The sequence below is a fragment of the Phallusia mammillata genome, chromosome 1, assembly GCF_965637545.1.
Source record: "Phallusia mammillata chromosome 1, kaPhaMamm4.hap1.1, whole genome shotgun sequence".
In the NCBI taxonomy this organism is placed as follows: Eukaryota; Metazoa; Chordata; class Ascidiacea; order Phlebobranchia; family Ascidiidae; genus Phallusia; species Phallusia mammillata.
In genome coordinates, this window is record NC_137252.1 from 6,364,331 (window position 1) to 6,391,831 (window position 27,501).

Sequence of the window (27,501 nt, forward strand, 5' to 3'; positions counted from 1 at the left end):
CCATAAGGTCATGTGACAGCGCCGGCCACGCTGTTGGCGTTCTACATTTAACAAGTCGCGTTCTGGCACGTAATAATAGAGTCCTAATACTGTCTATGTTCTATGTCTATTTCTATCACCCTGTCATGCAGATGCATTATCTAACTCTAACAATGTGAGATTTGGAGTGTCTTTTGATGCCTTTTGTCGTACTGTTTCTTTAAGTTACTGTTCATGTGAAATTATACGTGTTTGATACTTGAATATGGCTCTTAAAATATAACAGAAATCAATAAAAGCAAACAGGTTTTTTTTGGAAAAAGCTGTCAACTACTTTAAAAAGGTTTTTACTTTGTTTACCAAGACCTGTTTTGTACACATGATTTTGAGGACAAAGTAAACGTGTTTTGAAACAAATGTGAATGAGACTGAATACTTACAAAACATTGTGACTAAATAGTTTCTCGGAATACGTTGATGTTTCCCAAACCCAGTGTTTGTTACTCACGCACCAATTCTACGTTTAAACTTTAACTCTTATTATTAAAAATTTATAAAAAAACTCCTACCCAAAAATTTTCTTACACGTCTACCATCTAGATCACGGTGTCTTTTTTGCGAATGCAAAGAGTTTTAAAGTGTCAAAATACAACGGTACATCAAAACCGCTAGATGACATAAGAGAGTGAATTTTTATGAGGAAAATCTTCGCAATCACTCAGAGACTTGGGGATTCAGTTCTTGGGCTGAAATGCAAACACGAATAATTTCAATGAAAGCAAGACGTTGCTCCATGACCAAAATATATCTGCAACGGACTTAGTTGTTAATACAGTGTCGTATTGCTTGGGCACTTTCATCAAATTTGATTGCGCGAAGTTATTTCAAAACGATACGTTATAAACACACGTTGTCGATAAAATCACGAAAAAGTAGTTTGTGGATTGTTACACGATGTGTTGTCTTATTGTTATGAAGAATATACCATTTCCTAGTCTAACTGTCAGCTGTTTTGGCAGTGACCAGACCGCTTAGCAATTATAGGGCGTTTCTCGGACCATACGTGGCGCGTGTCACAATCACCACCGGTTGACCTTATAGCAAAACATTTCACTTTGAGTTGTCGCAACTCCCTGGCTAAGGTCTCACGTGATAGGGTGACAAGATAGCTGCTGGAAATCTACATTGTAGTGACTCAACACGTGGTATACACGTGTTGTCTGCGTTTAAAATATATTCAATGCCTGCTTTCAAACTCAAAACATTATTTTTGAAAAGTTTTTCTTACCTCTACTTAAATAAGCAACCAATGTGGCCGTATAGCTAAACATGCTTTTTTGTTTGTTTGAAAGATACCGATTTGTTTTAAACGAATGATTTAACGTCCGTTGGTTGTATTAGTTTACAATTTCTTGATTTAATAGTAGTAGCTACACTTCAAACTTTTCTCATGCAAACTGTATTATTGTGATGAACCAGAATGTAGCAGACCTTCAAGAAGCATTACACCGAACGTGGTAGTTTAATCATTTCCATTAAAACGAACAACATCACAAAAATATTGTATAATAATACACAAATCAATGCAATTGTATTTAACATAAGCTACATTTTGATCTACAATAAAATATCGTTACGGCGTGTTTATAATAATATAGTTTGTGCAATATCAAAACTAGTGGAAAACAGTTCTAATATTGCAAATGTGCTTGTTATAGCCCTTTTAATCATTGTCAAATTACACAGTACTACGCTACTATGCATCAATCAGATTAATTTGATACCAAACTTTACAGAAGAATATAAACACTAAGTAGCCTGACATAAGGATTAATACCACCACTTGACAGATAGAAAAATAGCTTTTAAAGGACCAAAAATTTTATGGTATAGTTTACTGTGTAATATTTGGCGAGAGCATAAATTTTCTGGTCTAGAATTTGTAGAACTTTGGCATTCGCAGAGTGACAGGGCCTTAGGGTAAAATATCATCAAGTCACAGCTTATCTACGGATTCGGTCTCATAAATCATCACCGCGGTTCGTAGTGGGCGACACCGTAAACAAAATAAACTTTAGCATGTGTTACAAGTCTACCCAGGCATAACTCGGCATAGCTTGCTTTAAGTGAACCTTAGTATTCTGTTGTACGTCACTTTAGCCTTAGCTCGTACTGCTGTTGCTTTGGTAAAATTATTTTTAACACGAATAGACACGTTATAAATTAAACTGAAGTTTTTGTTAGGATTAAATCAATCTGTGATTTTCGTTATGGAATGTAACGTATAAAAATTAAGTTTGCTGCATCCTCAATTAAAAACACATTTAGTCTGATTTAAGTCAACTGAAAGCGTCAGTTTAGCGTTGATTATCCGGAACTGGAGTCGTTTGTAATTGGACGATTTCTGTATGAGATCCGTTTTTATTTGAGCAGACACTTTATTGTGTATGAATTTTTATTATTTGGGGGTTACACTTTATTTTTATTTAAGTTTGATTTTATATTGCGTAGATACTGTTTTATTAACAAAACAACTGCAAATACCACCTACTTTAACCTATTTCAAATAGTTTTCTCGATTTGCTGATTTTGCACAAAATGATTTGTCCAGGTGCGTCAACCCAGCTAACATAAGTTATGCGGTAATTACTTAATAATGCTGCAGATACAGATAATGAGATTTTAAGTGCACCCCTAACGTATTTGGTCATAACAGGGTTATTGGTCTTCACTTGGGGTGTTTTATTATTCGTTGGGTTATAAATTATTCCTGTATTTGGGCACACTTAGCTGATTAGGAAAACCACCTAATTGTTTGTTAAAACTCATTCATGATAATATCTTGCAATGCGTCGTTATGTTAAATCACGTTTTGTGATTTGTCACCAGTGTTTTTATACATTTTAAAGTCATGGAATTATTTTAGATTCAGAATTTACCATTCGCGAAAAATAATAAAGTTTTGTATGTCATGAGATGGTTGCTGGTATGCGAAAACTTTTCAATTACTTATTAAGGCCACAATTTTGGAATTTAGTAGCACTAAGGGTAAATTTAAAACGGGTTAAATACAAATATAATTTGTCGTTTTTCAAATCAGCTATAACTGCTTTAATATGACTTATAACAGGTTACTATTTTTGGTGTGAAATTCGTACTAGTTGAACCTCAAATTGTTTGATCTTGTTTAGTTCACTTTTCACAAATCCTTTTTCACAAGTGATTTTTAGATGATTGAAGTAACTTGTAAACAAAAAAAAACAGGGTGAGAATCCAGATAAAAGCACCAAGTATTCTGACCTTTGACCTTAGACCTTAAAGTGGACAACGTTTTCACATTTTGCAGCATTTATCGGCGATTTTAGACCTGACAAGTTTGGCCCATGAAGATTGGCCCATGAAGTCAAATATGTAAACACAATTTGCCGAGGAAATTGTGGGAAACCTGCACTAAATTGTTGCCGGAATTTTAACCGCATCTTTGAGTGTTGCGCTTGATGATGTAATGTAAACAAGTGACGTGCACTCAAGCATGACGTCACGGTCACAGAAGAAGAAAATTCCACTGACGTTAAGTTCTGATTAGTCGCGAAAATTAGTTAATTTACCTGTTTACCGGATTAGTGTCATATTATAATGAGTAAATGAGTTTCAAGTAAAAAAGGATTTGTATTCATTTACAGGATAAGTGTAAGGTTTCAGCTTTATGAAGAAGGATTTTAAAGGTTTTTTGATGAATTGTTTATAAATGAGTAATAGTTGTAGGTATTGGTTTTGAGGGCAGGATTGTGGATTTAAAGTTTGCATGTAGCACAAAATCTTTGTAAAAAAGCGTTAAAACTGTTCGTTGTACGAATAGGGTGTTCGCAATACGTTTGTATTTGACCCAACAACAATAATATTTTTGCTTTAGTTGCGCGGAAAATTGGTATTTTTAACTCTTCCAATAGAGCACAACGTTTCAATTATAACCACTAGGACAGTTGGTATATGTTTAAATGAACCACAGTTTGGAAACATCTGTCTTATTTTAATCGTGCTCAAACCGGCTACACCTGCTGGTTTAGCGCAGTGTGTTTATCAACATACTCGCTAATACAGTTTGGGCGTTAACTTGCATTAAAATTTTTCCTCAGGCCAAGTCATTTACATATTTACATATTAAATCGGATGTGGTTACTGATGTCCTGTATTTCGTGGTTATGCGGGGATATAGGTAATCATGGTAATACCTTTTTTATGGTTATTCAAGGCAAATTTATTCAATTTTATATGAGTGGTCATTATCTATTAATTAGTGATTAAGGCCCAAACTTCAGATATTTGGTTTTGTAAGTTTTTTCTGTGTGTGAGCTTAAGACTTAAAAGGGCATGTATGCGTTATTGAGGAATTTTAGACCAAAGTTATAGATAATTTTTTACTTTTGCAGTAAAAAATTTATCGCTTAAAGAAACTGTTTTTTCGCCTTAAATTGCTTTAATACCCATATTATGTCTTCAAAGCATTATGTGCTTACGTAACGCCAAGACCTGCTTAGAGCAGAAAGATGCGAATCTGGTCGTTTTTTATGACCCATGAAATTTTGTATTGTATTTTTATGAGTTTTACATTCACACGAGTATTGCGGAAGTGTAAAAAATATGATCCTTGTTTCATAATTGTATGCCCGCATGGACTACGGGAGGTAACATCAAAGTAACCAAATACGTTAAGATTTGAGAGCAGCTCAATTGTAATACAACAGGTGTTCGGAAGCACTTTCATGTTAATATGTAGAATAAATCTTGAAGTTAAATTTCAATTTTACTGGGGAAATATTGAACAAAAAATTTATGCAAAGAAACATCTGTTATTTCGTTTTCATTTTACATGTTTGAGTAAAAAAGGGACGATTTCCTCTCAGAAAGTGATTTAAGGTGGTTGTGCAACAGTTTATGTCAGATTTGATAGCAAAAAGAGTTGATTTTGCTGACATATACAATACGATTTTGGTACTGTTAGCTTAATTCTGTTACATTATTTAAATGAGTAGCTTCCTTGTTTTAACAAATATAGTGTTGCACCAAAGTTTCCGTATAACAAACACTTTGATTAATTTATCAGCTGCATGGAAAGTCGCTTGCGTTTAACTGGAAAATGTCGCTCTTAGTTAAGTTACAACTTAAAGTGCATTTCCTACGTTATAATGTGTCATTTTAGCGTGGCAATATAGTTACTAACGTGCACTCTATAAATTCATGTGTCATGCATATAACCTCAGTCGGCCCCGTGTTTATCTCACTAACGTGATTTAAATTGGCGGGAAAATATGTTATCTGCATATAAGTTCGCCACGTTGTAGTAAAATCGTGATTTATGAATCATATATGATGACTTTATTTGGTGATGGTCATTAGGATAGTTTCATATACTTTAAAGCCCGTTTAAAATAAGGTTAAAGTGTGGTATAAAAACTTGACAGAAACTGGCGACAAAAGCATTGCGCTCATTGGACAAAGGTCACACTAAGTTTTTTTACATTGTGTTAAATCCAGGTTGTTTTGAAACATTACTGCAAAATATTTCCTTTGTACAAAGTAAAAGTCAAATTTGAAAAGCGAAAACAAATTTGACTACTACGACAATGAATCGTGCGATGTGACCTGATAAAACAGTTACAAAGTATGACAAAGTATGCAAACTTATAAGTTACCGTTTTCACGATTAATAGAAGCTTGGTCGTATGTAAAAACAGCGTATTTCTTAATTGCATGCATTTACGGGGGTAGTGCAGTAGAGCGGAACCGTACTTAATTATACTTGGACGTCATGTTTTCACCTAAAACAACTTTTTTTCTGGTCAATGCTCACCAGGTATTCCATGAAATATCGAATAACTTGCAAGTTTATGCTTCTTGCGATGATGCGTTAGGAAAAGATAAGTCAACAAGGTTTGATACATGTTTCATTGTCAGTGGTTTGCTGGCATGTTTGGCACTTGGCCAGTTTTTGCTATCTCTTTAGTGTGTTCTTATATATATTATGTAGCGCTATACCTAAAATAGCTAGATAAGAATCAGTTGCTTGTGCATTTGGGAGATTTCTAAGCCTTTTAGGATTCAGAAAAAGCCGGACAGTGCAAGTTTGTGACACTACAATTCGCCCATTGTGATTCCAGCTACTGTTTCTTGAGATAAACAATATCCAAAGCATTACGCCTAAACTTAAATACGTGACAATTTTAAGTAAACAAACACTTTTCTGTAAAGGTAATCTTTCGTACGTGTTGAGTACTTTCCTAATTTCGGCCAGAATTTTGATAATGGAGTGACAAATTGGATAAACTTCGAATTCATGACCCCTAAGTGTTATTTTAGCCACGTTGTTACGATTACTGATGAGTCACAACCACCCATTGTTATCGCACACACGAGTCAATCCCTAAACTTTCGAGCAATTGTTCCTACATAAACGGCAATTACGTTATTTGTTTACGTTTAAACTCGCTCGACTCGTTCGAGTCAACCTTACGATTTCCGATTTTAAAAGCCAAGTAGAGTTTGTACAATAGATTTTATCCAGAAAACATGCGGCAGAAACATAATCGCAGAGGTACAGCTCATTTTGTCAGGTTTTGATTCTATTTTTTATTCTATTGAAATTTGTTTTTTTGATGTGTTTTGTTGCAGTTTGTCATACCGTTTTGACTTTCTGCTCACCAGTTGGTATAATATACTGTATGAAAACCAGTGCTTCCCAACCTTTGTCATAAAATTACTCCCTTAGCAATTAAAAATATTTTCATTGCTCCCTTATATGCCACGTGTGAGACGTTAAACCATACAACGATCATTTAAAATTGGATATTTTATCAACTTCGCAGGTTAAATTTCGAACAGTAATGAATCCGGTTTGGAACCACTGATGTAAACATTGTACAATTTATTGTACCACTTGTCATGTTATGTTGTGGCCTGGACAAAAAGTTATCCCAGCTTTGAACTGGAAATTGTGGTATGCGTTCATATTGCCAGCTGTTGTGCTTCGAGTGCATGTTTTGTGTTCGGTCAGCAAGCATGAAAGCCCAATTCTATTGATAAAACCACCAGCCGCACCCTTGCTATATATGGGACTGGGTGACCTTACACTGGACAGCAGATTAATTTGCAATTATGAGTGGGCGGTTTTATTACTTTGCGGGGTATTTAATGGGAGTGTAAACTGTGTGCAGTGTAAACACGAAAAACGATATTTCTGTCAGAGTCGTGAAATTTTTAAAGTCGGGTTCTATGAAATTCAGCAGCGTGGGTCGTTAAAAATTTTTGGCCTCGCGAGGGAAATGTTACATCGTGATCGTTTCTTGCTAGTAAAGTTGCTGACGTTCTTTAGCCTGTCAAGGGAGATGTTAAAATCTCAATTATAATTGGAAAGTTGTCCGGTTAAAAATTTTGCGAATAATTTTTTTTGATCATTTACGCATTATCGACTGACAAAGAATGAATGTGTTGTGCGAACCAAGCAAAAATCAAATCAAATAAACAATCAATCAAATTAACCAAATTTTAATTTCTGAGAAGTATTTATTGTTGCAGAACGTACGATTGACAAGAATAAAAACTTGCTTACGAAAATATTGATTAGCTAAGTGTAGACGTTGTGATTATGTAAACATCTTACGTCACGGTTTGACGTCACAGTCTTAACACAGCTTCGGTGTAAATTGTTGCTTGTATAAACTCTGTGCAATCGTGCATAATGGAGCGTTGAGTCGATGAAGCACCAACTAAATACGATGTAATTTAAAACGCTGTGGCATTGAATTTTTAGCACCAGATTGTTGATGCCCAATGAACGTGTTTCAAATATGTGTCCAAATTGCCAAGTAATATTGTCCAAACTCGTTGAAATTGTTTTATTTAATGCACTTAACTTAGGTAAACTTTACTACTTTTCTAAAGTGGCTGTATTTTCTGTTAAACCGTCGATGCTTATATCAACTCTATACGATATGGTAGTATAACTGTTGTTACTGTGTTTTTGTTGGCAACGTTAACAAATCATCAAGGTTACTTCCTTTTGGCTTATAGGGTCATGTTATCTGAAATAAGCTCAATTAACAGCGACATAGAACACATATAACGTACGTATAAAGTTATGACCTACATTGACCTCATTGCTTCGTATTAATGACCTCCTTAACCTGAAATCGCTATGTTGTTGCAATGTTATGTACCGGTGGTATTAATGACCTGTCAAAATGATCGATGAGTAACAAGATTGATACATAAATGTTTTACAACCATTTAGAAGATGTATGGCTGTTAAAAAGAATCATAAAATATTGTTTAACGTCATTCCTTTTGGTTTAAAATCAAATTGTGTAGGTCCTAAGCAAAATACTTAAATGTCATCGAATATTTAAATGCAATGTTATGACTGGACAAGATTTGCGCATTTTCCAATTACTTGCCCTTTATTAAAGTTCGCGTATTTCATGCAAAACATTTCGTTCAAATGTCGATTTTGCAACTTAAAATCAAAATTTAAACGCAGTCGTTTTATATTACATGGAATTCTGCAACTGCACTTGCACGTTCGGGAAGCCACCGAGAATTGTTATTTTAATGGAGAAAGCCTTATTCACCGAAAAATGTGTCGGTTCAAAAAGCATTGAAACGATTGATTACTAAATTACAGTGGTGTAGCTCGAAAAGATGTTTTGTTACATTTTAAAACTTGGCCTTCCGTTTCAAAGATTAAAAACAATGAGAAATCCGCCGAGACGAAGAAATTCTCTTCACCTATGAAGGCGTGTGTGTGTTTCTGGGATAATTGCAGCTTTAATACCGGCCATGCTTTCGTGTTTCAGTGAATTAATTACAACCGCCGGCGTCTAACTCTTTCCGCTTACGCCTCAACTTCATCCATAACTCCTGGCGAATGTCGCCGTATAAAGAGCGCGTTCCGATGACTGCACCTTAATTATCCGACCACCAGGGCCTAGGTCCTTGCTGAGGTCACGCAATATATTCATCGTGTGGTTGATATCGGGTTTCTTGCTACATCCTCTAACAAAGCCACAGCGTCTGTGTTTTGTTGTGTTACGATGCCATAACATGAGCTGGGTTTATATTAAGGCACTAAAATTGTTATAATGCTACTGTTGTGGTCAGAAAGCTTTTTAATCAGTTTAGTGCAGTTTGAGACGTTTTAATAAGCAGTCGGTAATTTTCTGAGAATTAGTTTCAAAACATAATCTAGGGCGTAAGCGTTTTTTGACATTATTGCATTTATGAGTTAAACAGCGTGCAGAAATAGCGCTGTGCTTCATAATGAGTGATTACGTTGTGTGAACGAATTGTTGCAGTAAGGTAAAACGGGTCAAGAATATGGGTTTATTTCGTTCTGTATGCGTTAAAGTTTAGTTAAATTGCATCACGTTAAATTGGCAGCAATAGGGTCTTTCATACATTTACGTTTTTCAGTTTTTAATAGCTGCAGTGATATTTTAGTGCAATCATTCCAAGATAAAAATACAAATGAATTGTTATGTAGAGAATGCTACTAATTTTTTGAAAGTAGAGATTTTAAAGTTTCAAGACTTTTTAAAATAGAACTTGGTTAGGTCACATCGTTGCACTATATATTTTGTTTAGCCGTTGTATAACGAATATACGCACTCCTAAGTCAATTGTGACGTCATAGAGATAGTGATGGATTGCAACTCGCGATGCAAAGTCACCTGACTTGGACGTAACAATGGCAAATAGCGATAGGTTAAACGCGCAGACAAGCAACAAAATACGTACTACAGGTTGTGCAAGCTAAAACGTCACATTTCCTTTCCCACTTGTGTAACCGAATAAATGACGTCATTTGTGTAAGGTAATGAGGAATTGCTCGTAATTCTCCTACTTTAGCTATAGGTCGGTTGAATTCTGGTTAAATGCGTGGATTCATTATATAATGAAAATTTTGCTGTAGATAATTTTCATGTACAGCAGTTGAGTTAATGTGTAGTAACGTGTTTTCAATAGGATCTGTGTGTTTGGTTGCCTTTTCAGTCGGGTTTTCAGAATAGAAATTTTATACCCCGCCTAATCTTATGATTTTTTCCGGATTTCGTTTGCCGGTTTGTCTTCAGTCAAGCGTGACCGTAAGCCCTAAACTTGAGAGACGCGACTTAATATTGTTTGTCTTCAAACGACAATGTGTTGACGTGTACGTCCACTGCCGGAGTGGTAAAAGTTCCAGTTATGAAAAACCTTTTTTCCTTGTGCTTTTGGCGAAGTAGAAGCTATTTACAATGCATTGCTGCCGGAAATAAGCGTCCACGAAGTTTAGAGTGAAAAGTTAGTAGTCTGCACGAAACGTGTCAGAATTTTTACAACTTTGTTTCACGAACCAGACGGTAGAACCAGACTCCTTGAATCAAAACCATTTTTAACAGCAATCCGTGTTTTATAAAAATCACCAGAACAGCTAGCGATGCAGGCATGTGTGCTTTAAAGTGAGCCAACAGTAGATTTGCGTAGGCAATTGCGCTGTGTGAAATGTTTGACTTGCTTTGGAATGAATGTCTATTGTAAAACCATGGCGAAAATTAGTGATGGGCTAATACCAAGGTTTTGTTAACGTTATAATGTGTTAAAGGTTGATGAAACTTATAAAACACTTTCAGTTACTTTCATCGTTGTGAAAACGTGTGCACAAAATTAAAAGCAGATGGTGTTGTACATACGTTGATGCCATCAAAAAGGAAGGAAATAAAAGGAAAGGTTGCAATGAAAAGTCTATGTTTCTAAAAATTGGTGACATTGGCAAAAATCTAAACAATGCAGCAGTTTCAAGCTCGTTAACAATCCTACCTTACGCGTGTGCATTCGTGCATGAAGCAAGCGTTGTCCACGATCAAACCCAACCAGTGTAAAGTCATCAGCCTATCAGTTGCCACATGCTTAAACGAGCGAGCTAGGTTGAAAGCTTTCAAGCATTTTTAGGTCCTGTTCAACAGGCAATGCATTGGATTCTAGGCTGTTAGTCATGTTGCTGTGTCCTGGTTACACATGCAGTCGTTTGTTGTTTATTGTTGTCATAATATGTTACTACAATGGTGGGCGAATGCTTGATGTCGCTAAGGTTGTGTTTTGATACCAGTAAAGCTAATTACTAAAACAATATTCAATGTTTGGAGGCAAAGTAGGTAAACATTATACGTTAAAGGCATAAGTTATAGTCATTTTATCAGAAAAATTGTTGGGCAATGTTTTCTTGTGACAGAAAAACGGAAAATATTAACGCTAAACCTTTCAGTAAAACATGAAAACAGCAGGAAAATAACTTTTTCTAGCGGGTTGCATTTTCTAAGCGGGAAATTGCTGGAAGTCTACAAAAGGGATTGTATTGCAGTTTTCAGTCCAAACACAAAGTGGCACTCTTTTAACTTCTTTAAGATCTCTCCAGACTTCAGTCAAACGCAGGCTTTGTTGGAAATACAAATCCTAACTTCAAACTTGTTTGTACAAAACGGCCTCTCAAAAGGTAACCCGACAGGCTTTCGTTAAGGCCAGAATTTTTCATCAATCTCACAGTTGTGGCATATATGTCGTGCACATTTCCATGACTTGGAAACTAAGCGCAACTGACTGAAACTTGCTGGCGTTGTAGTGCCCATGTGTAGTTAGGTTGTGTATACCAAACCAAGACATTGAATTTACTGCACCTTAGCTTTGCTTTCATCTTGTGATTGTTGTAATTTCATTTTTTGGTTTTGCCAAAATAAAATATACCTAGCCAACTCATATCCAAAGCCTAAAGCTGCCTATATTTAAAATATTATGACATGGTATGAACTAAAACCGGTGTTTGGAAAACAAACAAAAAACCATCAAAAGTCCGGTTTAACTGGGAGCTGCGGTTTCCCATTCGCGTATAACCGGGCACTTGACAATTGCCAGTGAAACTAGACACTAAAGTGCGGTTGAATTCAACGTAATACCCGTGGTAAGGCAGAAATTTTTTTCATTGAAAACTCGAGTGCTTCGAGGTCAGTGTCTGGTGTCTGCCAAAGTTCTAAAAGAAAAGAGGTCTGGATCTAAGCTGTCACTGCCACTTCATAAAAAGCGTTTATTACTGTCATGAAGAGGAATGTAGTTTTGAAATATAGCAGTCCAACTAGTGAAACAGACACGAAAACAAGAAAAATTGAGTTCTAAATTATAAATTTTTGATGTTTTTTCTTGGCTACTGTTTGAGAATTGTTTAAGACCTCCCATAGGTTTGGGCGAGGACCGTCGGTTTGTAGAATTTTGGACAGAATAGACTTGTGCAAACAACGTCTGTCGGGCAGTGGTCATGTTTATAGAGAATGGCGATGATCCCTGCCCTGGAGAGGTTCACCGTTTAAATCTTTCGGTTTGAGGTTTACCGCGATGATAGCATTGGAATTGAGGCATGAATAAGTGGCAGTGTTGCGGCTAAAATTTGCCACAAGTCGATCATGCAAACAATTTTTGTCTGCTGAATTGTGATTTGGTATAAGAGAAGAATATGGACCTTTGCAACGTTTTACCATTCGTTGTTGTTAGTATGTTACAATAAAGACTTTAAGGCTATAGGCCAGTTGGACATGTATAAGTAAAAATGTAGTTAAATTTATGTTACGTTTTTAAGTATGTTTGAACTCCATGGGACGTCAACAGCTTTAAAGCACGTAACTCCGCTGCAAATCGAATCCAATTTTCCGGCCGAAGCACTAACCTGATTTCGTGGCCTATGCACATGGCAGATTCGTCATGCTGAGATGCACGTGTTCAAGTCGAATACCGACAAGTTCCAGAAAACGATTTCAATATCTATATTTGCTCAGCAGTAAATCAACTAGAATTATGTACCAAAAAGTTTGATTATTGACACACTTGTAAACTTTTCTCAAGTATTTTTTGTAGCAAGTGGAGTTTTATGTATCGTGTAACTGCGCCATGACGAAGGTTGAGCATTTAGTCAGAAACCAACCAAGTATCATTTACATTATAGGAAACGTTTGCCACAATTAAGTAGAAATTATGAGGAGACTTAGTAGTTGCAGACTTGCAGTTACGTAATGTTAACAGCCGGCGTGAAAGCCTTGTCGCATGCGCCAAGAGATTTTTAGTTCAGTGATTTACAGACGTGCTATAGGCTAAACCCAGAAATCAGCAGTGCCAAAACTTTGTAATGAATGAAGATAACGACATTTGTCTTTTCACGTATGGCCTGTATAGTATTTTGCGTTTTTTAATCTTGCGTACAGGAAGCAACATATATTAACACGTGAAACATGCTGTTGATAGCCGTGTTTAACAGAAGGTAGATGACCCCAACTGCAAGTTTTTGCTTTTTGGTAGAGCTTGTGATATTTGATAAAAAAACGCGATGGACAAATGCAGTTGGTGCACGAAAAGCAAAGTTGTCTGCTCTAGTCTTGTCTGTTAAATTGTCTGCACATCAAGTTTTATGTTTGTTTAAAAAAAAATGAAAAAAAAGTTAATTGAAAGTATAGTTGATTTAAAAGCCCCAAGGCACGCACCTGAGAAGATTAAATTTAATGTATAGTTTCATAATCAGGTATAAAAGTGTTCACGTTGGCATTTTTATTCTTAGAAAACCACAAAAGTCTTAAATCGGTTTAGAGATGAAGCAAGTTTTTAAAATATTCTTGATTATACTCGTTTGACGCATTTTGTTGCCATGTGTTATTAAGTGTATTTATAGTGTAAGGTAAAATCTGTCAATTTACGTTGAAATCCTACCGCAAGCTATTCTGTTTGCTGCAAGTGAACACCACGGCTTGTGATAAAACGACTCTCAAATTTTAGTGTAACCGTGTATACCTAACCATAGTTAAATTTCACATTTTTGCAGTTTCCCCTATGCTATAGGAAACATAAGTTAGGTGGCATTGCTGCAAAATGGGATTAATTAAAAAACTGCGTCTGTCTACGGGGAGCAGTCAAAGTGGCGATGAACCTGACCTGGATGAAAGTTGTGGGATTCAGTATGCTTGCGGGGGACCGTGCGGCAGCCACAGGTAAAGTATATGATAAACATTACATGCTAATATTCATCAATATTGGTGCTTATATATCCCATATTTGGCCAGGTAGAGTCATATGTTTCACCGGGCTTGCGTCTGTATAAGACAGGTTTGTTTCGGGTTTAATTTCACACTAGGTTACTTGTGTGTGGTATTTTTACCTTTCTTAATCTATCTTTCGGGCCTTTCAGGAAAAATATAAGCCCGGGTCCCAGTTTCGTGCCCGCATACAAATGGTTTAAGTTGCGAAGACGGTGACAGTTTTCGTATTTAAAGCTTAGACAGCTTTAATTTATATGAATCAACGACTTCATTTTCTTGTAATCCGACAAAAATCGAACAAACTTGTAAATATTTTTAACTTTAATGTAAAACGTGATTCATTCGCTCAAATTCACAACTACAGTGACTCAATCAACATACGATGTAAGTCCTTCGCCTACGTATTACACTCGTGACGTGCACGATGACGTCATTTCCGTTTAACCTGACCCATACCACCTTTTTACTAGTTATTCACTATTAACCTTGAATGGTTGAAGCAATGTTTGTTTTTTCAAACTTAACATTCAGTTGCCAGAATGCCCATTGTGAACATGTCTGTGTTGCAAAAACTTACGTATAGTTTCTGTGACGTACACTTGATGGCCGGAAAAGAACGAGTGGCATGTTTATGTTATAGTTGAAACGTGGGTGGCTAGCGATATATCTAAGCCTCAATGTATTTGTAACCTTAAAGGCAAAGTAGTAACATGGCCGAAATTATTCCCAAACCCGAAAGTGCAAGCCCAAAACTCGGCCCGTACCCGATTTATTTTCTAATAAAGCCCAAATATGGCCAAAATTAAGAATAACCATGATGAAATTACCAAAGAGTCAAGCCCGTTCACTTAAACTAAAGTACGAGGAAAAGCCCTTTTTGCTTCAAATAAATGGAAATGAAATTTGATATGACCGAATGAAGGAAACAATAGCGCAACAGCATCTGGTGTTAATTTCGCTGAGTGAAGCTAAATATAACGAAACGATAGAACTGAAACATATACCACGCTGCAAAACATATGCACAATGTAGAACGGTGTGGGTTCGGGTTCTGTGAAACAAACGGACTTGATTCGAACCTGACTTTAAATTCTGTGTCCGTTTTTTTTCAGATAAAATTACCCAACTTGTCGATAGTTGCTGGACTTCACTTAATGCCCAACAGCCCTATAATACGCCGTGTTTAATTATATTCTGTACAGTGGTATGTTTTGTTGGCTTTTATGTAGAGGGCTGCCATTCAAACTTTCGGGCCTAAACGGGCTTCTCAAAAACGATTCGGACGGGATCGGACCGGGTTCGGGCTTCCAATTTCGGGCCCGCATACAACTCTGGTGAGCGTTGAGGAGACAAAATTAATGCTGTGTGGTGAAAATCATACGTACACCACATCGTAATGTTAGGGTTTGTCTGCGATCATTATTTACCCCTAATTTAATTACAATCAAATCCCTAGTGCCATTTAATGCGTTTATTAACCTTCCGTGTTTCTAATCATAAAACGATGAACCTCTTAATTACGTCCATATAATTTTACAGCTCATATCATGAAACCCTTAAGTGGAACAAGTTTATGGCTTTAATATTGTCAGGATGTAAATGTTTAATTGCTTTACAACCATATCAACAAGTTTATAACCTTCGGCATTCTGTGTTCCAGATATCCGCTCTCGGCGCTGCAGAGCTTGGCGACGCCGAAAGGTGCTTTGGTGATGATTGGACTTGGTGCAATTATGCAAGGCTTCATTGTAAACGGTCACACCAACGCTATAATAAGCACAATTGAAAGAAGGTGTGTTATACCAAAGAGCCGTACATGTGTTTTATCATAAACTTTATTCTCGTTATTCTTTGAAAAAAGTACTGGCCCGAATTAATAATTAAAACTGATTTATTTCGATTTATCGGTGTGGTGAAACTATAGGTAAAATTATATATATATGTTTCTGTGTGGTCACGTACCAACCATAACAAAAGCACCTTAATATTAGCATTCAAAGGGTCAAAACTGGCATTTTACAGAACGTTCTCTGTTACAAAAAACGTCATTTTCGAAAAAATCCGCTTGTAAACAGTTGGGCATACATATTCTTCGTTCTGTTAAGTTTCCTCAGTCATACAAAAGACAGAAACTTCGTTTTCACTAAATCCCTTCGTAAGCAACACAAAGCGCTATTCGCAACCTTAATACGCCGAACAATGGATAATTCGCTGTTGTGTAAAGTAGTAAGATTTGCTAGAACTACTGGCGGACTTACATTGGTTGACTGGACGTAAGCTTGCTATGCTTTGTGGGTTGTTAAGTTGGAACAGTTGAAAAAAGTTGCTTGTGTAAAGATGTAAAAAATGCTGCGGTCAAGGATATACTGTGAGAAGTAATTTGAAAGTTCACAATGGCGTTCTTTGAAATGCATTATGACCAGATATACGGCTAAACTCATATGATTTGTGATGTTTAATTTACCCATCGACGATGTCGTAAGCCGCAAAAACAATTAAGTTGTAACCTGATAGCCGACAACATTCCACATGGAATTCTATACCAACAACCAACACTTCTTCTGACATTCAATGAGCTGTTTTGATTGAATTTCCAAACCAAAGTTATTTTAAGGCAAAGTTTACATTTTTACGCAGCTCGGAAAGTCCCCGAAAACATCAAGTTGCAAATGGAAATGCAGTTTTTGTACAAAAACGTCAAACCTAACATTTGCGGTGCTTAAAACCAAAACAGTCCCGAAATCACCAAAATAGTTTAGTTCTGCTTCAATAAATCGACTCTGTTTTGAAATGGTCAGGGATTTTCCGTCAAAAGTTTCTACTTTCGTCGAAGTTTTAAGGTCACTGCACCCCAAAGTACGTCGCTAACTTATGTATAAGGGAGAGATTTGTAATTTTAGTTAGAAAGGGATTTGCTGAAGATATTTTTAATTGCCATGCCCGTGTTTGAACATATTGTTTTAGCACAGCGGTTCCCAAACTGGGGTCCGCGGTCCTTTAGGGGTCCGTGAGGCAATTTTGAGGGGACCGCGAAGCGGTTGAAGTAATTTTATAATGTTATTTGGCGTCAGTTTGTGCCACTAAATAAGTTTAAATCAAAGTAGAATTGAGAATCGACTGTCTCCATTGCTAAACAATGGCCTTTATTGAATGACAACTATCAAAAATGCAATTGTTCGCGCACAATCGTAATGTTTTTTTTTTTGTCCTGTTTGTGATGTCACATGCTGTCTTTGAATGATTGACTGCGCAATTTTGCATAACTAGCTAAAATCCTGCAATCAACTTTAGTTTTTATGAAATACCCATTTAGGCTTAAGGACCGCGAGCCCTCGAAATAATGGCAAAGGGACCGTTTTGAAAAAAATATGAAAAAAAGGAACCACTGTTTTAGCAGAATAAAAATCTTTATTGGCCTCTAGCGGACATAGGTAAGCAAATAGATTGACCACCAAACGACAAAAAATGCACAAAAACTGCGTGTTCTTTTAGAATAAAATCCATTATTAGAATAAACGACTAGTCGTTTTTAACTAGACTACTTTGCGAACCAAAAACTCGCATTTTAGTTTTTTTCACAAAAGTATTAACTTTGTTTGTTTGGTTTGCAGATTTGAACTAAGCAGTACAGAATCCGGCCTCATTGCAAGTTGCTACGACATCGCCAGTTGCATTGCTGTCCTGTTTGTTTCCTACGTGGGGGGCAGGGGTCACAAGCCCCAGTGGTTGGGCTGGGGTGTATTCATCATGGGTATTGCAAGCATCATTTTCGCCCTTCCCCACTTCACAGCGCCGACTTACACTTTCTCTGATGAACAAAATACTTGTGGGAATTCTGCGACCGTTTCTTGTACAATCTCCTCCTTGAAAAACTTCAGGTTCGTTTCTTGTCACCGTTTAATGTTTGGTTCTTTTTTTTATTTGCTTGACTTTAGTGACTTGAATTTAGTTTAACACATCAGATACCACAGGGGCGTTTTAGTTTTATACTGACAGTGTAATTTGGCATCGACTTTCTGGCTGTATAAAGTTAATGAACTGCCATATTTTCTGTTGGCATGCAAAAGAAACCAGTTTATTTGCAGTTAACCTTGCTTTTGTTTGATTTGGCATTGTTAAGGTCTACAACAATTATATCTTACCCATGAGTACAATAAACACATGTCCGAAATGCCCGTGAAGTAGTGATAAAAAAACATTGGATTAAGTTGGTTTTGCTAACAGTTGAAACAAATTTTCGTCGAATTTTCAGATTTGTTTTCTACTTCGCAATGCTTCTTGTCGGGGTAGGAGCGACTCCGCTTTACACACTTGGAATCACCTACATAGATGAAAACGTAAAACAAAAGATGTCAGCATTCTACAACGGTCAGTCTGGTTGTAATGATTTTTACACTAGTTTGTATGCTGAAAATTTTGATCGTTTTTTGCATTATTTACTTGTGTTCAAGTTCGGGAAACAGCAACACAATTGGTAAATAGATCGTGATTTTTCTCTCAAATAAAACATTGTTCTGAAGTCTTTCGCTAATGAAAACAATGCATTTTGTCCTAAACATAAACACAATTGATAGTTTTATGCATTATCGATAAGTTCCCAATGATTTCCTTTTATTGCGTATCGTGTATGCGAATATTGTAAAGAACAAACATGTTTCTTATTTCTTTACTGACAGGTGTTTTGGTTGCATGCTCCATAATCGGACCGGGGATTGGATTTCTGGTTGGAGCAGCATTTCTCAGAATTTATACGAATCCCGATGAGAAGTAAGAATTAGAAGCTACTTTGTTGACAAATAACAGTAGAAGAACTGTGGCAAATAATTACTCAAAAAAAAAACGATTGATGTAAATTTTATTAGAATTTTGTGTACTATTTTTAACCAAAACAATTTTTTTCTTTTAAGGATCTTGTTCCATCATTCTGTAATTCAGTAATTTTGCTTATTGTGTAATAATAAGTAGTAAGATTTGCATTTTATTGAATAAATTTACAAATACGGCTTACGTGTAACGTTAAACTCTGTTTTTTATTATTGTTTGCTAATTCCAAAAATAGCTACCGACATTTGTTTAAGATTCTATTTGGAATTGATTGTGCCAGACAAATATATTTTTAAAACATTGCCTTAATCGATATGTTAGGAAACTCAGCGGTTTACCATGCATTCATTTTAGTTTCATATCGATTGTATCACCCACCTACAGTAGGATATAAACAAACTCTCAATACAACATTTAAATGATTTCTATGTTCAGTGTGACGATCAATGAATCCAATGAGCACTGGGTGGGAGCTTGGTGGATTGGAGCTCTCGTGGCTGGAGTCGTCACCCTATTCGTTGCTATCCCAATTCTTCTGCTTCCCAGACAGATTCCCAACACCGAAAAACATCGGAAGAAAAGAGCAAATGAGATGGATGAAAGAGTTGTAGTGGTCGAGGAGTTCGGGAAAAGGTAAAAGTGTTGCCTGTATTTTATTTTTTGTATGTTTTTTTGTTTCCACAATTTGTTTTTTTACAGTCCCTTTTGTGTTTGTTCTTTTTCGGTTTGTACCGTGTTTTCTTGTTTATCTTTTAGTGTGTTTGTCTGTTTTCGTATTGATGCCTGTTTTTTTGTTATTTGTTTGTTTTCTATTGTGTTATTTCGTTACCATTCGTTAGACTTTCGCTTGTTTGTGGGATTGTTTGTTATTCTGTTCCCATCTCTGTCTGTAGCTTTTCCATTTTGTTTTTCCTCTTTATGTTTCTGTTATTTGTCTGTTTAACACATTTTCTGTTTTTTTGTGATACCAGATTTCGTGACTTTCCCCGTTGTCTTTGGATTCTCTTGAAAAATCCCACTTACCTCGCAATGGCGATTGGAGGCGGAGTTGATTCGATTATGATCAACGGTCTCGCCACCTTTGGTGCAAAGTACATGGAAACTATATTCGGCTTGGACCCTAGTGACTCCGGTACCTACTTCGGTAAGCTTTATTCATTTTGCGCTGAGACAAAACAATATAGTGGCGTCGTTTTCGCTTAACTTTGGTTGAAATTGATAAAGAAAGGTTGCCGATTGGTTGTAAACGAGTTTGTGTCCTAATGATGTGTATTTTACTTCTTTCCTGGTGTTTAAATAATTTACGATGCGAGGTGTTAATTGAGCTTTCAAAAATTCAAACCATCACATTTTCTAAATTTGGTTTTAAATATTTAAAGTTTCTGGTAATTGATGAGAGAAAATGAGCCCTTTTTGTATTTCACCAAATCTTTTTTATCACTCGAAATCAACTCTTTATATTCAAGGAATCCTTGCAATCCTCGGAGGAGCCGGAGGACAACTGGTGGGAGGAGGATTATTGAGTCGGTTCAACGTCTCCGTAACCACCATGCTTCATATATGCTGGATTGCTCCACTGGTTTCAGCAGCTACAGCTTGTGCCTTTCTGATCTATTGTAATAACCCTGGTTAGTACCACCTTGCTTTAGTTGTTGTTTTTGCCCCAGTCTGGGTTTGCAAACAATTTGTGAACGTAAGGTTTTAAGTCATAGTACGACAGGCTATTTTTAGGTGTAGTACGGAATCAAGTCGACCTCCCAAACATACTTATGCGGCATGGCATAGTAAAAACCTTTGAAAACGAAATTTGCATTTGTTATAATAAACAATATGCACTAGATTTGTAAGCCGGACCGGGCTTTTCGGGTCGGGCTTGGACAGGGATCGGGCTTAATTTTTTTAACAAACCGACATGATTCGCCCCTGATTTCACATTCTGTGTCCGTAAAAAAAAAAAAAAACTAGCTAGGTAGCTGGTTGCTGGACTTAATCTAGTGCCTAACAACCCTAAAACGTCTTGTTTAAACCATTTCTTATTATTGTCCATTGTGTATGTCTTCTTCATTGTATTTTGTACAGCAGAACCTTTGCTCGGCTTTAATGTACGGGCTTATCAATCAAACTTTCGGGCCTTAACTAAATTTTCTCATAAACAGCTCGGGCCGGGCTTGGAGCTTGTAATTTCCGGTTAGGGCCGGATTCGGGCTTGAATTTCTTGTAACATTGAGTTTACGGCAATACACCTGTAAAGGCTGCACTATTTTATGTCTTACCGCATCATCGAAAATGCCATTTCACATCTAGCATTATTATAACTTTGGTACTTTATTATCAATTTTATACGAAAGTAAATTTTGTCGATTGTTTAAACTGTTTCATTTCTTTTTTTAGTTTTTGCGGGAGTCAACAGTCTATACAACTCATCTGTAAGTCAGATTATCAATCTCACAGACGTTTGTAATTCCAACTGCGGTTGCAGCAGTGACGTGTACAATCCCGTCTGTGGTTCGGATAAAGTAACCTACTATTCATCTTGTTTTGCTGGATGCGCAGTTAGAGTGGTAAGTTTAGGTTATATTTATAATTAACAAAATGACCATCCCTCAAATGCAACAAAACAAAGTGATAAATGTTTTGAAACACAAAATAATATAATGAAAATAAACAAAGGCCTTGGGTAAAATAGTAATTAATGTTGTTGAATATATGTTCAATAAAATTTTGCTCGTTGTTGGTTTCCTAAGTAAAATACTCGAAACAAAACGCATAAAAATAACGCTAATGCACCTATATCACCGTTAGTGGACAGCTACATAGGAATAAGGGGTGTACGAACAATTGTAAATGCAATTTGAGGTTAAACGTGCTTGATGTAACAACCGTTAAACATTTTTGGGCTTCACCCTACTAGTGCACCTTGAAATGCTTTTGTTAAATTTACGACTTTCCAAAGCGCCAAAATCAGTTTTACGATCCAAAGCTCTTTAAAACTTATTTTTATTAGTTATTGCTCGTTTTCAGGGTGATTCTTTTTCCAATTGCTCTTGCGTCCCAGAAGCGGGAAATGCAACCTTAGGAGTCTGCACAGAGACTGGATGCGGGAGTGGAGGACTTTTCATCGTCTTCTGTGTCGTCATTTTCTTACTGTTGTTCTTCACTTTTTTCAATGAAGCTTCAACTCTGCAAGTCTCACTGCGTTGCGTCGCGTTTAACCAAAGAAGCTTCGGCATTGGTGTTCAGGTTTGTGAATATTGTTGCTTTTTTGGCATAAATATTTGTACTTTTTTGTTATATTTGTGAAATGTTTTTTCGTTTTTGGAAAAGAGTACTTTGAAACGCTTTTTTTCAACATTTGTTTTTCTTAGTTAACGTGATTTTTTTGTCTCAGTTTATCTCTGTCTCCCTATTCTCTTTCTTTAAACCTTTAATTTTTCAAATCTATTTTGTTTTCCCAAACTTAACTTAGTCTAAATCTTCTGATATTATGTAAAGTGCCCTGCCTCACGACAACAGTAATTATGTTTTAGTGGCTTTTCGTTCGTATCATTGGAACGATTCCTGGTCCTTTGGTGCTGGGTGCGATCTTTGACTCAACTTGCGACAATTGGAGCGAGGAATGTGGCGTGAGGGGGGCGTGTCTCTCCTATAGCAGCAAAAAACTTTCGCTGGGTTTCTTTCTCTTTGTCCTAGTGATAAAGGTAAAGTGATTGTGTTTAAGGTTTATTTGATCGACCATAACATGCAGGTCACAAGGCTTTAAACAGAATTAAAACAGTTTTTAAGCATAACCATGAGGCAAGATTGAAGCTAGAAAAATTTAGGCAGCGGTGGGATTCGAAACCACGAAACAGCAGCTCTGGGGCCTCAAACACAACAGATTTCGTGTAAACTCGTTTGTTTGCTACACATTTTGACTTGCTAGTTTAAACAAAATATTATGCTAAAACGGAAAAGTGACAAAAGACAATCATAACAAACACACATAGCGATAAACATGTGTAAAATTAAATCCAGCATAGGGACTGGTACAATGACTTGAACGTATAAAAATATTCCAGGGTATAAAAGAGGGTTGAATAAAATGCAATGCATTCCTTTTTTGGGATTTTTAAGTTTGTGTAGATTGGATGCAGGCCTGCTACCGCTTTCTAAAAAAACTGTATGCTTAAGGATTTGTTTCTTATATGATTGATTTAGATATGACAGCTTCACAATTTTCTATGTTTTTAAATATTAATGTTTGATCCGTATTGTGCCGTCTAAGTATAGTTTGTAATTTCTAAAATACTAAAAAAATGTAATAATGTCCCTATCACTTTTGTGAGTTAAAAATTAACCCACGTGCATCACTTTGCAGCTTGTGAACTCTGGGATATTCTTGTTCGGCAAGTTAATGTACAGACCGAAAGCAGTGGAAGATGCGGAATCTACCGGAAGCGCGTATGAAAAGGAAGCTGACGTAGCAAAAGAACACAACGATGACGTAATCACAAACGGACACACTATAGTCTCCAAGCAGCCTGGGCGCAACGGCAGTGCTCTGCCCGGGGAAATTCCCTCGCCTCGTGACGTCACAGAAAGTGGTTTCTTTGATAATTCTGCATTTACTGACAACGATTCTTGATTTTTTACACTTTTTTGTCTAAAATTGAATTACATTAAATAGGTCGCAAGGTTGTGTTAAATGCAGACGGATATAATATAAAAATATCTGAAAACTATGTTTTTTCTTAGCTTTTACTGAGATCCAAGTTAACTACGTTTTTAGCAAAATAAATCGAAAAATCGATTAAGCGCAAATTCTAACAACAAAAAATGTCTGCAAAGGTTTCGATTTATAAGGGTTTTTCTGATTCCTGAGTGTTTCGGAAGAAACCCGTTTGCGTTTCATTTTTATATTTTTAGAAATTTTTGTGATAATATTTCGTTACAACTTGAACTACCATCATTGCTACGTCACTGCAAATCCAATGAAGTTGTTTTCAACCTATTCTGTTCTGCCGTGTTTTTGCCTTTGATTCGCCACTGTGAAATACACTTACAATCGACTTTTTGAGTTGAGCTGTGACGGGCGACTTGATTTAGTATAAGACTGGCCGACAAGTAAACCAATACAGGTTTAATAAACTCGCTGATCCCATCAGCTTCTTTAGTTCACAGGTTACATTATGTCTCTTTTGAAAAGCGATCATTGCGCCACAATACGTCTGATTTCAAGTGGTACCTTTACAGGCAGTAATATCAAGAAGAAATATCGTACTTAAAGATAGCTTATGGATAACAATTAAGCAATATGTTTCTTTGACACTTGGACCACGACATATCCATCTCAAAATTAGATTTTGCAACCCATCTTTATAATCTGAAACATATTCATAGAGTAATCTAAATGCAAGCATTTCTATGGGCATGGCTTGACCCTTACAGGATACGTCATTTCAGTCGGGCCAGACCCTTCAGAATCAATGGACTAATTTCCTGCTCCAAGCATTGCATATCTCTAGCTAATGTAAGACTAGCACCAAAGTTGTTGCATCTGGATTAGTATTTTATTTTCATTTTAATTCTGTCAGTCGAATAAAACTACTGCTGACGCTCTGGTTCGGGTTGGTCTCCTTGGGCAAGAAGCTGCTGCAATTCATCTGGGATCATGTCCATCTGCGGCATCATTTCCATGTCGGGCATTTCTTCCTGCATATCTTCCTGCTCGTCCGGCTTTTCGTTATCTTCCTCTTCTTCCGCTGATGCATAAACAATAAAATGAATTAACTGTGAGCTATCCAGAATTTAACATAGCATCGTTAGACAAGTTGTCATCAGCGGTTAGGTTTAGCTGCAAATAGTTATTCTTCGATATGCTGGTATCCAAGTGCAATGTATAGACACGCATCAGGGGTACTGTTTGAAAGGGGACTGACATACCCTTGCCTTTTATGAATGAATATATTATAAAGAAAATGTATGACATTACATCCTACAACAAAACTTCCTTTCGCAGTTTGATATCCAAACTAATTACGACACTAAGCGAAATGGGGTATATTGAATAACTCCATGTGTGTACTGTAAATTTACAAGCATAAACGATTTTCTATTGCCTTACCCACATAGAATTTAGTTGCAGTGAATATAATGCAAAAAAGAGTTACATAAAAGAAAACGTTTTTTTCATTTCGTACCCTGGCCTTGATCGTAGCGTCTTCGTCGGTAGTAGTAGTATCGTCGTCGTCTGTAGCAATAATATCGTCGGCGTCTGTAGTAATACCTTCGGCGACGGTAGCACCAGGCCTCACTGACCGTGGTGGCCAAAAGAAGAAGTCCCAAAATCAGCAAAAACTTGTTCATTTTCTGTCACAAAAAATCGGAGTAAATAACAAGACAAAGATAACTTTTGTTACCTTGATGCTTACCCAACTATTGCTTAGCTAGAACGATGGTTTATCACTTCACGGTTGCCTCTTATATACAACTTTTTGTTCTTTTTTTATTGAGGGTTATTTCCAAATTACTTCTCAATACCGATGGATAGGAAATTATTAATCATTAGTTTTTCGAACTCACATGTGTGCAAAAAACAAAAAAACTTGCTCCGTGAGAAAATAAAGCATCAATTCGATTTTGGTTGGTATTAAACTTTACTGTTAAAACATTTAACTTTAAACTATGCTTCAGCGTTGTTTAAATTGGCTGAATGTTTATTGATGATGTTTTGGGTGGAGTTATACCGAGGCTGTTTTTATTTCGCAAATTATTTTATCGCTGTACACAGTAATATCTAATGATACTGGATTACGGGCTGCTAGAGTGCCAATAACATAAGCGTGGTTGTCAATATCGTAAGTATGGTGCGTTGTTGTCCCTTAACAAAAAACAAGATTTAGCGACTCAATTTCCAGGTAATTATTATCAGGTTTGTAAATCAATTTGGAAAACCCAGACAGTAAAAATCGTCAGGAAACCATTGGATTGGAATTGATGCAATTAAGCTCAGCTTAAACTCAGGAATGCAAAGTTCCCATAAAATTCTGATAAACTTCCCACCATATTGAGAAAATAATAAATGCTATTTTGTCAATATGAATTCCGTAAAGTACTTAGCTATAAACAGAATTAAAACAGTTTTTAAGCATAACCATCAGGCAAGATTGAAGCTAGAAAAATTTAGGCAGCGGTGGGATTCGAAACAACGAAAGAGCAGCTCTGGGGCCTCAAACACAACAGATTTCGTGTAAACTCGTTTGTTTGCTACACATTTTGACTTGCTAGTTTAAACAAAATATTATGCTAAAACGGAAAAGTGACAAAAGACAATCATAACAAACACACATAGCGATAAACATGTGTAAAATTAAATCCAGCATAGGGACTGGTACAATGACTTGAACGTATAAAAATATTCCAGGGTATAAAAGAGGGTTGAATAAAATGCAATGCATTCCTTTTTTGGGATTTTTAAGTTTGTGTAGATTGGATGCAGGCCTGCTACCGCTTTCTGAAAAAACTGTATGCTAAAGGATTTTTTTCTTATATGATTGATTTAGATATGACAGCTTCACAATTTTCTATGTTTTTAAATATTAATGTTTGATCCGTATTGTGCCGTCTAAGTATAGTTTGTAATTTCTAAAATACTAAAAAAATGTAATAATGTCCCTATCACTTTTGTGAGTTAAAAATTAACCCACATGCATCACTTTGCAGCTTGTGAACTCTGGGATATTCTTGTTCGGCAAGTTAATGTACAGACCGAAAGCAGTGGAAGATGCGGAATCTACCGGAAGCGCGTATGAAAAGGAAGCTGACGTAGCAAAAGAACACAACGATGACGTAATCACAAACGGACACACTATAGTCTCCAAGCAGCCTGGGCGCAACGGCAGTGCTCTGCCCGGGGAAATTCCCTCGCCTCGTGACGTCACAGAAAGTGGTTTCTTTGATAATTCTGCATTTACTGACAACGATTCTTGATTTTTTACACTTTTTTGTCTAAAATTGAATTACATTAAATAGGTCGCAAGGTTGTGTTAAATGCAGACGAATATAATACAAAAACATCTGAAAACTATGTTTTTTCTTAGCTTTTACTGAGATCCAAGTTAACTACGTTTTTAGCAAAATAAATCGAAAAATCGATTAAGCGCAAATTCTAACAACAAAAAATGTCTGCAAAGGTTTCGATTTATAAGGGTTTTTCTGATTCCTGAGTGTTTCGGAAGAAACCCGTTTGCGTTTCATTTTTATATTTTTAGAAATTTTTGTGATAATATTTCGTTACAACTTGAACTACCATCATTGCTACGTCACTGCAAATCCAATGAAGTTGTTTTCAACCTATTCTGTTCTGCCGTGTTTAAGACTATTTCCATTCAATGTTGCCTTTGATTCGCCACTGTGAAATACACTTACAATCGACTTTTTGAGTTGAGCTGTGACGGGCGACTTGATTTAGTATAAGACTGGCCGACAAGTAAACCAATACAGGTTTAATAAACTCGCTGATCCCATCAGCTTCTTTAGTTCACGGCAGGGAGTCGAACCGCTTGTCATATGGGTTCAGGTTCGGTTCGGGTTCACTTGGTTCTGTTTTTAAGGGTTCGGGTTC

The 27,501-nt window shown here is 36.4% G+C and overlaps 1 protein-coding gene across 1 annotated transcript; it reads left to right on the forward strand.

The window, feature by feature from the left end:
* The first annotated feature begins 13,865 nt into the window (after positions 1–13,865).
* On the forward strand, positions 13,866–23,896 carry LOC145209278 (solute carrier organic anion transporter family member 4A1-like). The gene is made up of 12 exons (XM_080079544.1): positions 13,866–14,027; positions 15,736–15,867; positions 17,687–17,953; positions 18,328–18,443; positions 18,752–18,842; positions 19,335–19,532; positions 19,871–20,043; positions 20,366–20,527; positions 21,291–21,460; positions 21,921–22,139; positions 22,427–22,597; positions 23,257–23,896. The coding sequence occupies exons 1-12, from the start codon at positions 13,909–13,911 to the stop codon at positions 23,521–23,523; spliced, it is 2,085 nt and encodes a 694-aa protein (XP_079935670.1). The 5' UTR covers positions 13,866–13,908; the 3' UTR covers positions 23,524–23,896.
* The last annotated feature ends 3,605 nt before the right edge of the window (positions 23,897–27,501 follow it).